Below are 15,984 nucleotides of genomic sequence, written 5' to 3'. Positions count from 1 at the left end.
TACCTCTCCTGTAGTCAAAAGAACAATTTTGTAGCAATAGAAATACAGCATACAGAAAATCGCTGTGCTCCCCTGTTTTGAAATTGTTACTTCTATAGCTGCATTATTATATGGTTTAGTTATGAGACAGGTATCAGGCTCCCGCTTGGCAAATGTAAAGAGAATCTATGAGGTTGTGGGTTGCTGAGGAAACCTTGGGGGAATTTTAAAGTTATAAACATTGGGGACACCTGGCTGGCTCAGTCAGTAGGGTGTGGACCTCTTGATCTTGGAGTCATGAGTTTGAGCCCCAAGTTGGGCATAGAGATTACTTTAAAAAATAATGAACATCTTACTCTCAAAATGGAAGATATAATAATACAATCCACGTTCTAAAGTGATCTTTCTGGAGGCACTTGGGAGGCTTAGTCGGTTAAGCATCTGAGTCTTGATTTTGGCTCAGGTCATGATCTTGCCATTGGTGGGATCAAGCCCTGAATTGGGCTGTGTGCTGACAGGGCTGAGCCTGCTTGGGATTCTCTCTCTGCCGCTCCCCCCACCCCATGTGCCCATTTTCTCTCTCACATAAATAAACTAAATGCCAACTGCTTAACGAGTATTTTTTTTTTTAATAGTGAGATTTCTGACCTTTGTGAGGTGGTGGATGCATTAGAAGGGTAGAGGGGGTGCCTGGGTGTCAGGTTTTGGTGTCCTGGACTAGAGGGGGCAGGGGGCATGGAAAGTGTGTTAGCAAGGTGTGTAGGTGACAGGCGAGAGGAATGGGGATGGCACCTCGCTTTTCTTGGTGGCACTTAGGTTTGGGCGGTGATGCCAAGCACGATGAGGAAGGGAACAGATTTGGAAGGGTGTGGCTGTGAGTGTGTTCTGTTTGAGATATTTACTGATCTGCTGTGTAGAGAAACCATTTAGGCAGGTGGGTAAGCAAGTTCAGGGGGCGAGGTTGAGACCAGAAACAAGATTTAGAGTCACTGGCATATGTGTGATTGGCAAGCCATGCCAGGGTGACATCACGGAGTGGGAGGGGGGAGGGAAGGAAGGCATGGCGCTGGACCCAGACTGAGCTCTAAGGGATAGAGATGTCAAGGAGAAAGGAAAGCGAGTATAGCATCTCAGTTCTCTGTGATGGAGCATTCAGGAAAGTAGAATGTGAGAGAGAACTTTCTTATCATAGGATGTATGCAGCTCCTCCAACAATGAACAAATTTCAAAAGGTAACATGTAAAACTAATACACAGGAATCGAGAGATGTCACTGCTATAAATGATAATCCAAAGATACAATGAAAGAGGCAAATCCTATTTACAATAAAGATAGAATACTTAAGAATAAACTTAATAACTGGGGCGCCTGGGTGGCTTAGTCGGTTAAGCGTCCGACTTCCGCTTAGGTCATGATCTCGCGGTTTGTGGGTTCAAGCCCCACGTCGGGCTCTGTGCTGACTGCCAGCTCGGAGCCTGGAGCCTGTTTCAGTCTGTGACTCCCTCTCTCTCTGACCCTCCCCTGCTCACGCTGTCTCTCTCTCTCTCCAAGAAATAAATAAAACATTAAAAAAAAATTTAAAAAAGAATAAACTTAATAAGATCTATGCAAGATCCATAGCAGACCAAACTTTAGAACACTCACAAAAGACACAAAAAGTGGACACAAATCAGTAAGACAGGTCTTGTTTTTAGAAAGGAAGGCAACATCCAAAAGAGATTGTGCCTAAATTAACTTTAAATCTAAGCAGATCCCAATAAATATCCCAACAAGCTGCTTTTCTGGAGCTAGAGGAGCTGACGCCTCAGTTCCACGGCAGGGTATGTGCAGAAGAGCAAAGGGGACGCCAGAAGCCCTGCCGGCCTCCCGACGCCCTAAACCCGGTGTGTGCAACAGCACACTGCGGGCCCAGCCCTGAGGGAGGAGACCACGTGTGTGTGGAAACGCACATGCGCTAGAAGGGAGGGTGTATCTCCGGGCACAAGCCAAGATGGGCTTTTTGAACAGCAGTGCTGGTTTAAGAAGATAGCCGTTTAGAGAAAGGTAGCATTGGGTCTGCTCTTGTGTCACACACACAAGGACTCCTGTCAGAAGCGGGAATGGAAGGGATGAAGCTGGACAGGTTATGGGAAGACAACTTGGCTGAGTTTCTCCAAAACTGGGAATGGGAAAGGGTTTCTCATGACGATGCTAAAGGCCGCTTGGGTTCATAGTGACAAAGCATGTTGCCTGGCAGAGATTGCCGTGCTCGAGACCAAAGCACAGGTGACAAACTAGGACAAAGTATCTGCAACACGTGTCACAGATAAAGGTCAATGTCTCTAGTACACAAAGGGGGACAAAGACTGGAGACCGATGGGAAGACGGGGGAAGGATGCAGTGACACCACATGAGTGTAGAAGGATGACCCCAGGCCTAGAGAGGGAGGTTCTGCCTCACCTGAGTTAGGAGAGAGGCAAATTAAGACCACACTGAGGTCCTGTTTCTCAGATTAGATGAGCAGAAATCCAAGCTTGAAAGCACACTCTGTTGGTAAGGCTGTAGGCAAGATACCCACCCACATGTGGCAGGGGGAACACTAAATGTCAGTCACACAGAGGAGAATCGGGCCGTCCCAGCAAAATTAATCTGTATTTGGCAGCCCCACCCCAGGAGTCTATCCTGAACACATGCCACCAACAACAGGAAAACACATGTGTGCACGACTGTTTGGTGCAGCTCAATTTACAGCTGGAGTCAGTTCCTGTGAATGGGTACTGACTATGTGAGCCACAGTACATCCACCCACAGGGCCACGAGAAGCTGTAGGAAAGGAGGAACTGATGGAAGATTTCCAGGATGTGCTGTTGGCTGGAAGGAACGTGTGCAGTGCTGCCTTGTGGGTAGGGAAGGGGGAATAAGTATCATAAGCATCCATGCATCTGCTTGTTTTTTTTTTTTAATTTTTAATGTTTTATTTATTTCTAGGAGAGAGAGACAGCGTGAGCAGGGGAGGGTCAGAGAGAGGGAGTCACAGACTCTGAAACAGGCTCCAGGCTCTGAGCTGGCAGTCAGCACAGAGCCCGATGTGGGGCTCGAACCCACGAACTGCGAGATCATGAACTAAGCGAAAGTCGGACGCTTAACCGACTAAGCCACCCAGGTGCCCCGCATCTGCTTATTTTTGCTAAAAGAGACAGGACAAACGAATGAAGCTGGCTACCTGGGTGGGGTGGGTGGGGATAAGGGAGGCGTGTTGGGAGGGGTACAGTACTTTCTCGTGCAGTCTTAACTCTTAGACTCCTGTTACTGTTCCACATATTCAACAAAGTTCAGCCAGGATGGCTGGGGCAGGGGCGACGGGGCCGGCGACTGGAAATACACAGACACAAACGAACACTGCCATCTTTGACGTGAATCACAACCACATTTATGGAGGAATAAACACCTTTGTCATGATGGTAAGAAACACGAACCTCACTATTTTAAAACCATCTTCAAGTGAATAATTCAGCACCGTTTAGTACACTCATAATGTTGTACAGTCATCACCACCATCTAGTTCCAGAACAAAAGGAAACCTCATACACACTAAACACTCCCCATTCACTCCACACCACCAGTGCCTGGGGACCACTAACCTATGGTCTCTGGACCTGTCTGTTCTGGACATTTCGTATAAATAGAATCATACAGTATGTGGGTACAAAGAGCCTGTGACTCCCCTCCTGTGTGCCGTGGGAAGCCAGCTGTTTTGTGAGCGGCCCTGTGCAGGAACCTATGTGACAAGGAACTCCGGCAGCCTTTTCCTGACGGCCAGCGAGAACTGAGGTCCCTCAGCCCAATCACCTGTGGGGAGTGAATCCTGCTAATAGCCACGTATGGCTTGGAAATGGACTGTCCCCCTAGACAAACCTTCTGACAAAACTATGGCCCTGGCAGACGCCTTGACTGTGGCTTTGTGAGGGACCTTCTCTCAGAGACACGGGGCTCAGCCACTCGGGCATTTCTGACCCCCCAGAGACTGTGAGGTGAAGCTGTTAAGTTTATGGGCTTAAACGAATACGTTTTGTGTTAATTTGTAATGCAGACATAGAAAACAAACAATTTTCTGCCACAGGGAGGCAGAAAATAGCCTTTTTGGAAGTGGGAGGCAGCACGGACCATAGTTAACGTGACCACTACTCATTTACTGGGAAACTTGGTAGTCTGGTGGGTTTGAGTGGGGCCCAAAGCACAGGCAGGCCCTGCAGCAGACTCAGCCTGTAGCATTCGCTGTCCTGCACTGGGGCCCGGTAACTGCGAAGGTCCAGGAGAACTACAGACACACTGGCGTGTTTATGAGACCGTGTGGTCTCTGGCACCGTCCCCTCGGGTTTGGCGCAAAGCTGTGCCCTCTGCTGCAGGGAATTACACACCGTGATGAGACAGTCATGATGTGCTACAGGCCATAGACATCCCGTTAGCATGTGACTGGAGCTGGCCATCAGGAAGGGGACATTTTCAGACCCATGAAGTTAAAGTGTTGGCTGAGAGTGTCAGCAATTCATTGTACAGTGAAGATAGTATCTGCTTTTTCTGGGTTTTCTCTCAAGTGTTGTCTTGTGTAAGCAGCTGTTTTCTATTGAGTGCTGGACATACTATATGAGCAGTTGTGGTTTGGGGCACAGGATACTAGACTTTTCTTCTAGAACAGTTTTACCCTTTCTGCTTTAGAGCAAGCTAGCAGCACCAACGATAAACCTTAAGTCACTTGCAGTTTCAGAAACTGAGATAATTTAATATGGATTTTATGAAGTCCCCTTAAGGCTGGTCCATTCTGTTCATATTCACTCCTCTGGTGCAGCCTTTCAGGGTCTCAGCTCAAAGATGGGACATTACAAGAACCGTCCCCCTTAGCAGTCCTAGCCCACCACGCTGTCAAAATCTTTGTTCAGGTCTCTGCCTCTTCCAGAATGGACTGAACCCTGAGTGGAAAGTGTCGCTAAATGTCAAGTTTAGTGCTCTGGATTTCTTTTATACTCCCTGTCAGAATATTTCACTATCAAATTAGCACACTGATGGCATGAACACAATTATTTTTTTTTCAGCTGTCAGAATTTTATTTATTTATTTATTTTTACAAATAGTTTATTGTCAAATTAGTTTCCACATAACACCCAGTGCTCATCCCCACAAGTGCCCTCCTCCATGCCCATCCCTCCTCCCCCCCACATCCATCAGTCCTCAGTTTTTGTCAGCATTCAAGAGTCTCTCATGGTTTGCCTCTCTCCCTTCCCCCCCCCATTTCCCCCCCTTCTTCTCCCGGTTGGTCCTCTGTTAAGTTCCTCCTAGTCCTCCTATACATGCACACATATGATATTTGTCCTTCTCTGCCTGACTTATTTCGCTCAGCATAACACCCTCAAGGTCCATCCATGTTGCTACACATGGCCAGATTTCATTGTTTCTCATTGCCATGTAGTATTCCATGGTATAGATAAACCACATCTTCTTGATCCATTCATCTGTTGATGGACACTTAGGCTCTTTCCATGTTTTAGCTATTGTGGAGAGTGCTGCTATGAACATTGGGGTACATGTGCTCCTATGCCTCAGCATTTCTGTATCCCTTGGGTAAATTCCTAGCAGTGCTATTGCTGGGTCATAGGGGAGTTCTATTGTTAGTTTCTTGAGGAACCTCCACACTGTTTTCCAGAGGGGCTGTACCAGTTTACATGCCCGCCAACAGTGTAGGAGGGTTCCCGTTTCTCCACATCCTCGCCAGCATCTAGAGTTCTCTGATTTGCTCATTTTAGCCTCTCTGACTGGCGTGAGGTGGTATCTCAGTGTGGTTTTGATTTGTATTTCCCTGATGAGGAGCGATGCTGAGCGTCGTTTCATGTGTCTGTTGGCCATCTGGATGTCCTCTTTGGAGAAGTGTCTGTTCATATCTTCTGCCCATTTCTTCACTGGGTTGTTTGTTTTTCGGGCATGTAGTTTGGTGAGTTCCTTATAGATTCTTGATATTAACCCTTTATCTGATATGTCATTTGCAACTATCTTTTCCCATTCCGTTGGTTGCCTATTAATTTTCTGGGTTGTTTCCTTTGCTGTGCAGAAGCTTTTAATCTTGATGAGGTCCCAACAATTTATTTTTGCTCTTGATTCCCTTGCTTTTGGGGATGAACACAATTATTTTTGAAACGATAATATTTTGGGCAGCTTTTTCTGCTGTTCTCAATGGAAGACTGATCTGAATGACCTATTCCTACATTATAAGTGCTTTGGGGAAATAAGGGCAAAACTAAATATATTATACATTTACTTATATATGTTTACTTGCATTATATACTACTTAAGCTTATACTGGATGAAAACTTTTCTCCATGTTGTCACAAGGCCGGTCGGGGCAGTTTGAAAGCAGGACTGTTTGTCCCGAAGTCGGTAAGGCTGGACGGCCCCGCACCTGCGTGCTAAAAGGCGGCTTGTGACAGGAGCAGCACGTGCGCGCATCCCGAGGTGGACGAGGCGGGACCCGCCCCGACGTGCGCGCATCCCCAGGTGAGTAAGGCTGGACCCGCCTGCACCTGCGCACACGGGAGAACGGCCTGTGATGTGACCGGAGCCGTACCTTCAAGGTGCTAGCAGCAGGGGAGGCGCCGTGGAGCTGCACCTGCTCCCTCTTGTGGTCCCGCGCTGCCTGCCCAGCGGTCTGGTTCCCGGACCCCCTGATGCTCCGAGGTAGCGACAGTCCCCTCACCTGGGCACCTGTCACTCATGTGGGGCCATCTGGGCGGGGGGCGCAGGCCCACACCGCGGGCTGGCCCCGACCCCTAGACCGACGACCACATTCCTGGGGCTCCACCTGTGCGGCATCTGAAACCCTGGGTATTCAAACGTCGTGCACGGTTCTAACGTTACAGCATCTTCAGTTCATACAAATGCGTATGTTTAAGACGAACCCCTGAGCGCCCAGACAGACCGATCGGGACCCCCGGCCTGGGGTCGCCCCGCCCCCGCGGCCGAAAGCAGCGAGAGGCATCTCAGCCCCAGCCGCTAGTTTGTCGGGAGGTTGCTAGGCAACCCGCGGCTCCCGGCAACCGGCGGCTCCCAGAGATGACGCTACCAGCCCGCGTCCACGCCTGAACCCGCCCCCTCGCGGCTGCAGCATGTCATTGGCCGGCGGGCAGACGGGGGCGAGCCTCGGCCAATGGGCGACGCCGCTCCGGGAGGCGGGACCCTGTTACCTGGGCGGTGTGCGTGCCGGAAGCTCGCGTCGGCTGCCACGCGCAGGTAGGCAAGGACTGCAGGGTCGGGGGTCGCTGGGTGGTTGCCACGTGGCTGTGCGGGCCCAGATGGCGGTGGAGGGGACAGGCGGAGGCCCGCAGAGTGCGTGCGGGATCTGAGCCGCCTGCTGCCCTGGGGTGTGCCCTCCGAGCCGGGCATCCCCATGGCCACAAACCGTCCCTTGACTGAAATATTCGATGGGGTTCCGCGCGTCCGCATTGCCTCAGGCCCCGGGCGCCCGCCGGGCTCACCGCGGAGACGATGCCGACTTGGGGCGTTGCGTTCTGAGAACACAATAAATAAGGTGGTGGTGGGAGCCTGCGGGAAAATAAGGCGGAGCAGGGCACGGAGAGTGGGTTGTGTCGGTGTCGGCAGACGCCCCAGCTCGAGGGATCCCGGGCGCAGCAGCAGCAGCCACTGCAGAAGCCGGAGGGCGGGGGAAAGAGGGGCGCCGGGCAGCCACGTGCGCCCGCGAGGCCTGTGCGAGGACGCGGACTCCTCTCCGAGCGCAACGGGAAGGTGTCCCGCAGAGGCTGACCTGGACGTTTTACGAGTCATCATGCGTGCTGTGTTGGAAAGGGACTGAAGGGGCAGGGGCCGGGACTGGAGTAATGCAGATGGGTGGGTAGTAATGGTACAGGGACTGAAAGGTAGTCACTATTTTCCCGATATATTTTGGAGGCAACGCCCGCAGGCTTATCGGCTGTGTCAGATACAGGAGTTGTGGGGCACCACAGTCTTTAGCTTGAGAAGTCAGAATTTCAACGGATGGCTGTTCGTGGAAAGGACAGGTGCTACAGGACTATCACAAGTGTTGATCTTGATGCCTTGTGCCTGAGGCGATATGTGTGGGTGTCGGTGGTAGTGTGTACTAGTGCAGTTCAGGGAGAAATTGCAGGTGGTCGGTAGATGGTGGGTGTTTAAACCCCCACACTAGATGAGTTCCTGAGCTAATGAATGCAGATAGAGAGGAAACTGGGCAGGAAGCATGGAGCTATTGAGTGCCCAGGGCCAGGGAGGGGAGGTGAAGAGGGAGGAGGTAAAGCAGGAGGGCATGGTGTCTGTTTCCGAAGCCTAGAGAAGGAGGCATCAGCTGTCAAATACAGCTGTTAGGTCAAATAAGGAGAGTATGAAGACTCTGCCAGGAGATTTTACGTCTGTGATGAGCAAAGCGGCAAGGGTGGATTTTGATCAGTGATCAGTGTTTCGGTAGGGACAAGGCCAAATGAACTGACTTCAATGGCCATCTGTCCTGAGGTGAGTAGGTGTTTTGAAGGGAGACTTGGGGAAGGGGCAGGGGCTGGCGCTCATTAGACTTAGGAAGTGAAAAATTACAAAAACCAAGAAGGGGCTCTTGGTCCCGGGGAAAGCCACCTGAGGTTGCTAACTAGCGCTTTTCAAAGGTGCGCTCCTAGCCTTCCACAAGCTGTCCGGTGGAGTGTTCGGGTGTTGGCTGGACTCTTTGGCAGCCTTGAGTTTTCTCAGGCAGGCTCTTTGTAAGGGGGCCAGGGTCATCTAAGGGATGGGGCCTTGAACTGTTAGACACTATGTCAGTGTTTTCTTCATTTGTCTGTAGGCCAAGTGTGAGGCCCATTGGAGAGGGGAGCCTGGGTGGTTTGGTCACACAGTGAGTCTTTGTCCGTATGGTGTCATTGGTGATGTTGAGAAGACCAGTTGTGGTGGAACGGTTGGGGAGAGGGTGGGAGGGAAGGGGTTATAGGAGGCGCAGGCGGCTCTAGAGGGTTTAACGAAATAGGGTGAAGAGCATGTGGGATCGAGAGAGTTTTTATTTTTATCATGTGGGAAACTTCAGTTGATCGAGTAGATTGGAAGCTGGGACCGCGTGGGAGGGTAGTTGTTTAGAGTGATGTCCCTGCACCGGTAGGGCTGTTACTCTGGTCACAAGTGGAGCGTTTGGCCTTGTTTGCAACCTGGCCAGTTTCCGTCAGAACAGGAGACAAGGGCAGGTGGGTAGATGTGGGAGCTGGTAGAAGTTCCCTTCCACTTGTTTGCTTTTCTCTGTGATCAGGAATTAAGGTTCTCAGCTAGAAGGGAGAAGACGTTGGAGGTTTGAGAGAGGAGAGGGTCAGCCAGGTGAGTGGCAGAGGTAGGGATTGTGGTGGGTCCCCTGGAAAGGCTGAAGGATTATTGGACACTGGGGTGCTGAGGGCGGGGGTGGGGGTGAGCTGGAAAGATTGGAGGGGTCTTGGTGAGTAAATAGTAACAGGGAGGGGTGGGACAGGTACCAAGAGAGCAGAATCTGGAGGCCACTCGTGTAAGTGTGAAAGTTAGAACTCAGACTAAGTTTGGATCAGAACGGACAGAAATGAAGTCCCAGTCCTGGCTCAGGAGCTAGGATCCTGCTCCCGGACTCTTTGGACTGATTTCCTCGAGGGCTGTGGATTGTGAGGGCCTGGACCCTCCTGATGGGGTCTTGGCTCAGTGAGTGGGAGGCGCCCTTCCCTGTGGCCCACCAGGACGCCTCAGAGGTCACATGCTCTGGGTAAGAGGGGTCATTGGGGGCTGCAGGTAGGATTTTCAGATTTTAAAAGAATTTTTTCCTATAGGATCAGTTATTTTTTTGAGAACCTGGGGGTTTCTTTTCAGCCCTGGAGACCCGGCAGCCTGAGCTGATTGGTGCCAAAGCATCTTGACCCGTGGCTGTAGCCTCGCCAGATAGTTAGCTGTTGTCTGTGTGTCTGACCTGGGTCATCAGTTTTCTGCTGGTGGAAGTGTTCGCTCCACTGAACACGTCTGAGCTGGTGTCCTAAGGTGTGTTCATGCTTTTGTAGTAGAAATTACAGAAGAGCAGGAGGGGAGAACCATACTTGGGTTCTAACTTCCTGAAATGTTAATATGTTAACGTAGTTCCTTCTAGTTTTTCTCTTTGTGTTTGTGTACAATTTTCCTTACAAAACAAGGGTCGTAGTGTACATACGTACGTTATGCCCTATCTTTTCCCTTCGCCTTGCACCGTGAGCTCTGACCCCTGTGGCCGGATGTTCTGCACGATCTCCGTGCAGGCGCTCCTTGGGCGTCATTCATTTTCCCTGTCCGCAGTGTGGGACAGTTTCCGTGTTTCCGCTTCTCAACATTAGAGGCGTCAGCTTGCTTTGCACAGTGCCACTGTCCTCCTCATATATGAGTCTCGGCCCATGATTGTTTCTGCAGGAGAAGTTCCTGAAAGTGGAAAGCACTCGATAAGTGTTATAAAATTACCTTTAAGAAAGACTACCTGTTTCTTCTCCTCTCAGCAGGCGTGGTGGCAGATGGCCTTTTCATCATCCTCTGGCTAACACTGAATAATAGAATTTTAAAAATGGCATTTTTACCCTATCAAATGAGCTGAGTGACATGTATGTGCAGCTAAAAGCCTCCAGCACTTGTGGATGATGGGCAGAAAAGCCGCCGTCTGCCCGCACCTGACCCCCACCCCTGGCCCGCTCCTGGGAGGCTGGTGGTATAGTCTCTCAGCTCTTCGTGTGGGGTTGCTTGCACACTTGCTGGCAGTGCGATCTCAGTGTGTGACTCGGTTGGTGTGCCCCTCCGAGAGGGGTGCCCTGGTTTCCTCACCCATGTGCCTCCCTCACTGGCCACACGAAGGAACCGAGTTGGCACATGACCAGCACTTAGAACAGGGCCTGGCATCTGGGAAGCTCTCAGTGATTGTGAGTTTTCACGATTTGCTTTCCTGACACCCCTGCCCCTCCACTTGCCCTCCCTCCCGGCTGCCAAGTACAGGGCCCGCCAAAGCTGGCTGACTTCGTGAGCCGCTAGCTGTTTTGCGGAAAGGCCTGGGAGGGAAAGGCAGCATTGAAGGAGGGGTCTTGATCGTTCTGAGGGGGCCATGACGCTCCCCGGGCTGCTTGCTCCAATGCCCGTGTCGGCAGCTGCGTTGTCCGGCTGCGCCTGGGAAGCTGACAAATGCTTTATTGGCCCTGGGTGTGCTGGACGCCACAGACCCACTCACGCCTGCCTCCCAACTCTGCGAATTGGGGTTACCGCTAAGGGAAAAACAGAAGGAAAACCAGTACAGGGGCGTTTTGTTGTTAAATTTATTACAAATAATTTGAGAGACATTTGAGTGGTTTGTTTTTATCTTCCCACATGTTAGTGAATTCCCAGCATCATGTGACCATCTCTACAACCTAACGTCAGAACATTTTCCTTCTCCCAGGAGTGACCCCGACCCGTGAGCCCCTCCTGCCCCTGCCCCGCCAGCCCTGAGCACATGCCGAGCCATGCTCTTGCACTGGACACGGCATGTAGATGAGCTTGTACTATCCGTGGAAGGCTGTGACTGGCCCCTCTCCTGCGGCCGGCTGTTGCCTAGGTCAGCCAGCTGATGCCGTCCCATCGCGTGGCCCCCCGCGTCTTCTGACCTGTTCAGCAGTTGCTGGACCTGTAGGCTTACTCACCTTTTGGATATTATGACGAATGCTGCCGTGAACAGGAGCATGTGAATTCTTATGTGCATGTGTTCATTTTCTTTGATAGATGTCTAGTCGTGAAGTTGTTGGGACCCGTGGTAACATGTTGAATTTTTTTTGAATAATCTCAACACCCAGCATGGAGCTTGAACTCACAACCGTGAGATTGAGTTACATGCTCTACTGACAGCCAGCCAGGCACCCCAACATGTTTAACTTTTGAGGAACGGCCAGGCTGTTGTACCAAGTGGCTGCACCACTTTATGTCCCACCAGCAGTGGATAAGGGTTCCAAGTCTTCCTGTCATCACCAGGATGATGATGACATGATGTTATTGGGGCCAAGCTAGGGAGTGCAGAGTGGCATCTCATGTGATTTACATTTAACGATGATGTTGAGCACCTCCTCATGTCCTCCTTGGCCACTTGTATGTTGTTTTGGGGTTAATCTGTATTCAAATCCTCTGTCCATTTTTCACTGGGGTTGTCTTTTTTATTGAGTTGTAAGAATTTTTCGCATATGGTGGGTACAAGTCTCTTGTCAGTTACGTGACTTGCAGATATCTTTTCCAATTCTTGAAGTTGTTTTTGTACTTTTTTGTTGGAATCATTTGCAGCACAAAAATTTTTAATTTTGAGGAGTCCACTATTCATGATTTTTCTTTTGCTGTGTGTGTTTTTGGTGCCCTGTATAAGAAACTGTTGCCTGATCCAGGGTCATGAAGATGTACGTACTCCTATGTCTTAGCTCTTACACTTAGGTTTAGCATCCATTTTGAGTTAATTTTTGTGTTTGGTGTGAGGTAGGGCTCAGTTCGTCCTGCTGCGTACGGGAGATTGGGTGTCCCAGCACCTTGTATTGAAAAATCGTTCTTTCCCATTAATTGGTTTAGGCGCCCTTGTTGAAAATCACTGACCCTAAACGTAAGGAAATGTCGCTTTCTATAACAAGCATCCATTGTCTCAAAGTCATGAGACACACCATCTCTTGGAACTATTAAAGTAAACCTTTTTATAGTATGGAAAAGTCTTTCTCACTTTTTAGCAAATAGACTTAGTGATTAAACTTCTTAATGATAACTTACGGAATGAATAAAGATTTAACTTAACTTTTGTGGTAACTGGTATGTAAATATTTGCTAAACTTTTCCTATTTCTCCAAGAAGGTAATTGGGTGATGGACTCCTTTGTCTTTTCAAAGCCACTGTGTCAACAGTCTCTTGTTCTTTCAAGATTTCTTATTATACTGCTAATTGAAATTTGTAGCCTCTGGCTTTGAATACTTTTTTTTAGATAAGGCTTAATTAAAGAATGTAAAGAGTGTGGAGCATGGAATTTTTCTGATTCCACAACAGTAATACTCTTTCAATATGCTGTGATTGATCACAGCCCCAACTGGGGCAGAGGAAGCCCTCCATTCCAGCTCTGTGTCCTCTTGAACATGGCCCTGTGATCATTTGCCTGTTTCCTGGGTTTCGGCACAGCTTGGTAACTCAGGTTCTCCTCACACTTTCCTTGCTCTGCAAAGGTTCCTGGACCAAGAATCTTAAGGAGCTCCCATCCCCCCTTCCTTTTTAATAGAGGATGGTATTCGGAACCCAGATCTGGGCTCTCCATGTACTCTTTGCTTCTAGCCCCTTCCCGTTGTGATCACCCTTTGGTAGTCACTTCTCCCGTAACGTTTTCCTGCTCTGTTTGCTTGCGGGTTACAGTCCATGTTGCCTCTTGTGTCCTGCGTTTGTGTCCCCAGAAGCGTGTTAGCTGTGAATAGGTCTTGTGGGCTGCCCAGTCCAGCCAGGAGCAGCTCCTAGCCCGTGGCCAGCACTCTGCAACTGGTGACAGAGTGACCAACACGTGATGGCGTGCGTGAGCGGAGCATGCCGGCAGTGGGTCCCTGGGTGACGGCACGCACGCCTCATCCCACCAGCTTACCCCCTGATGTGATTGTCCCCTTCTGCCCCCCGTGGAAACAGTTTTGCTTTGGGGGAAATTTACATTGAACCCACGTACTCCAGACACACCCAGCCTTTGCTCTCCTTCAGGGGCCTCTGCCCTCTCCGCCCTCCCTGCCCCGCAGGCCCATTAGGGGGGTCTGATGGCCCGGCCTTGCACCTGCCATACCTTCTGTGACACACGCACCCCCCGGCCCTGCCTGTGCGTCACCCTTGCTCGTTTCTGTGTTACCCTCTTGGTGGCATTCATCCCCACGTGATAGGTCTGTCTTCTGCACCACAAGGGAATCTTCATGAGGTCAAGGCTCTTGTGTGCCATGCCTTTCGCTCTGTGCTCAGCACCCCACACAGTTCCTGGCACAGAGTTGCCTCTAGAAAATATTTGTTGAACTTCTGTTGATAGAGTCCAGAATGAATTCTGGCATTCAGAGAAGACGACACTGGGTTTCTGTCCCTTCCCCATATACACAGCTGTGAACAGCCCGTCTAAAAGTAAAGTTTTTTAATAACACAGATGTAAGTATGCAGTACACGTGTGCAATTTATATGTACGTGTGAGACCTGGAATGTGGAGGATGTTACCTGGGAGTTAGTTGAGCATAAATAAAATGAAATACGTTTTTATAATTTGTTAGAACGAAAGCTGATATTAGTAGATGGTATAAATAGAGTTTTAAACAACTGGTGTTAGAAAACACGCCGAGGTGTCCCCTCCCACATACCCCCTCAGAGGAACCCTCTCAGGTCCCAGCAGCCACCACCAGTGCCCCTCGGGAAGGCTCGCCACTGCGACCTCAGACCTGAGCCGTGTCTCTGCTCCCTGCGGCACAGTCCCACAAAGGAAATGGGTTTTAGAATTTGTTGGCCTTTCCTGGAGCTCTGTACACCCCTGTGCTGGAGAAAGCATGCCTGTCAGATCGTCTCTCACTGCATGTCGTGTCTTCCATGTGGCCCCAGAGGGTGCTGCTTCCACACGTCAAGGGGCCGGTCCAGACCCGTCACGGTGACCAAACGCCCCAGCAACGGTGCCCTGCAGCTTCCCCAGCTCATGGGAGGTTCGACTAGGTGATTTGAGCTTTCTTATAACTCGTGTAGGTTTTCCATATTGTCTTTAAGTTTATTTATTTTGAGATGGAGAGAGGAGGTGAGAGTGGTAGACAGAGAATCCCGAGCAGCCTCTGCACTGTCAGCATAGAGCTTGACGTGGGGCTTGAACTCCTGAACCACGAGATCATGACCTGAACCGAAATCAGGAGTCAGACCCCCAACCGACTGAGCCCCCCAGCCTTTGGACTTTTATAAGGGGAGAGCACCCTTCTCAGTTACAAATGTGATGGGGCCCAAGACCTTTTATTTTGCACATATTTAGGAGTTTCCCCTCTCTGCTGCAGGATGGCAAAACGGAAGAGAACAGCTACCAAAGTGACAGAGAAAAAGAATAAAAAATGGAAGAAGGCTTCAGTGAAGGAGGTGTGGCCGGCACCCGCAGCCACACCGGGCACCGGGGAAGCACACGCTGAGGTAGGTGCATGCGGGGGCCCAGCCCGGGGGGCAGGGTGCCGCGAGGGCAGGATGGGGACACGCACATGGGCTGTGGGCCTCCTGGGAGCGGCTGGAAGACAGATAAGAGGGTAAGTGACCTTCCGGTTCGAACGCCATGACTGCCTTTTTGAGCCACTGTGTCCACAACTGCTGTTGGGGTGCCGTGCTATCAAGGGTGCCTGATGGCTGAGGCAGGAGGTGGCAGGACAGCATGGGCTCCACTGTGGCATGCACGTGCTGACGCATGGAGCGCGGCTGGGAGCGTGTCCTTAAGAATTCAGATCTTGGGGTGCCTGGGCGGCTCAGTAAGCTGAGTGTCTGACTTGGACTCCGATCATGATCTCACATTCTGGAGTTCAATCTCCGCGTCAGGCTCTGCTGACAGCGCAAAGCCTGCTTGGGATTCTCTCTCTCCCTCTCTCTGCCCCTCCCTCGCGTGCACGTGCTCTTTCTGTCAAAAATATATAAAAATAAACATTTAAAAAAGAATTCAGATTCTAACATAAAAATGCTTATATTTAGTCTGACAGAAGTCCGTCACAAAGATTCTTGCATTTAAATTTTTCTTTTCCACCAAGGTCAGAGAGTGAAAGTTTTCCTTCTTTACCGAGTTGTCTTTATGATCCCTAGTATGCAGTTGACGGAAACCGTGTAGATATCACAAATTCCTCCGATGGCACATGAAGTAGAATTCGATCAGGCGTATCCTATGGGGACTCATGCCTCTGGGTGGGCGCTGGCCGTCGTTGGAGGGGACAGTCTTCCTGGGGGTCCACGCCTGTGTGCGACAGCAAGAGCCTCGTCCCCACTGGCGAGCGCGAGTGGAAGCGTTGG

General features: G+C 50.4%; 1 protein-coding gene across 1 annotated transcript in view; it reads left to right on the top strand.

Moving 5' to 3' along the window:
• The first annotated feature begins 7,184 nt into the window (after window positions 1–7,184).
• CUNH7orf50 (chromosome unknown C7orf50 homolog) overlaps window positions 7,185–15,984 on the top strand; it is a 110,620-nt gene continuing 101,820 nt past the window's right edge. Inside the window, exons 1-2 of the mRNA XM_039225955.1 lie at window positions 7,185–7,233; window positions 15,000–15,129. Of these exons, the coding sequence (XP_039081886.1) occupies window positions 15,001–15,129 (129 nt within the window). The 5' untranslated portion in view covers window positions 7,185–7,233; window position 15,000. The remainder of the gene's footprint in view (window positions 7,234–14,999; window positions 15,130–15,984) is intronic.

Source organism: Hyaena hyaena, unplaced genomic scaffold (genome assembly GCF_003009895.1).
Source record: "Hyaena hyaena isolate Hyena2069 unplaced genomic scaffold, ASM300989v1 scaffold_20, whole genome shotgun sequence".
Taxonomy (NCBI): domain Eukaryota; kingdom Metazoa; phylum Chordata; class Mammalia; order Carnivora; family Hyaenidae; genus Hyaena; species Hyaena hyaena.
The sequence above is the reverse complement of the archived record's forward strand: the minus strand, read 5'-3'. Positions and strand labels throughout refer to the sequence as shown.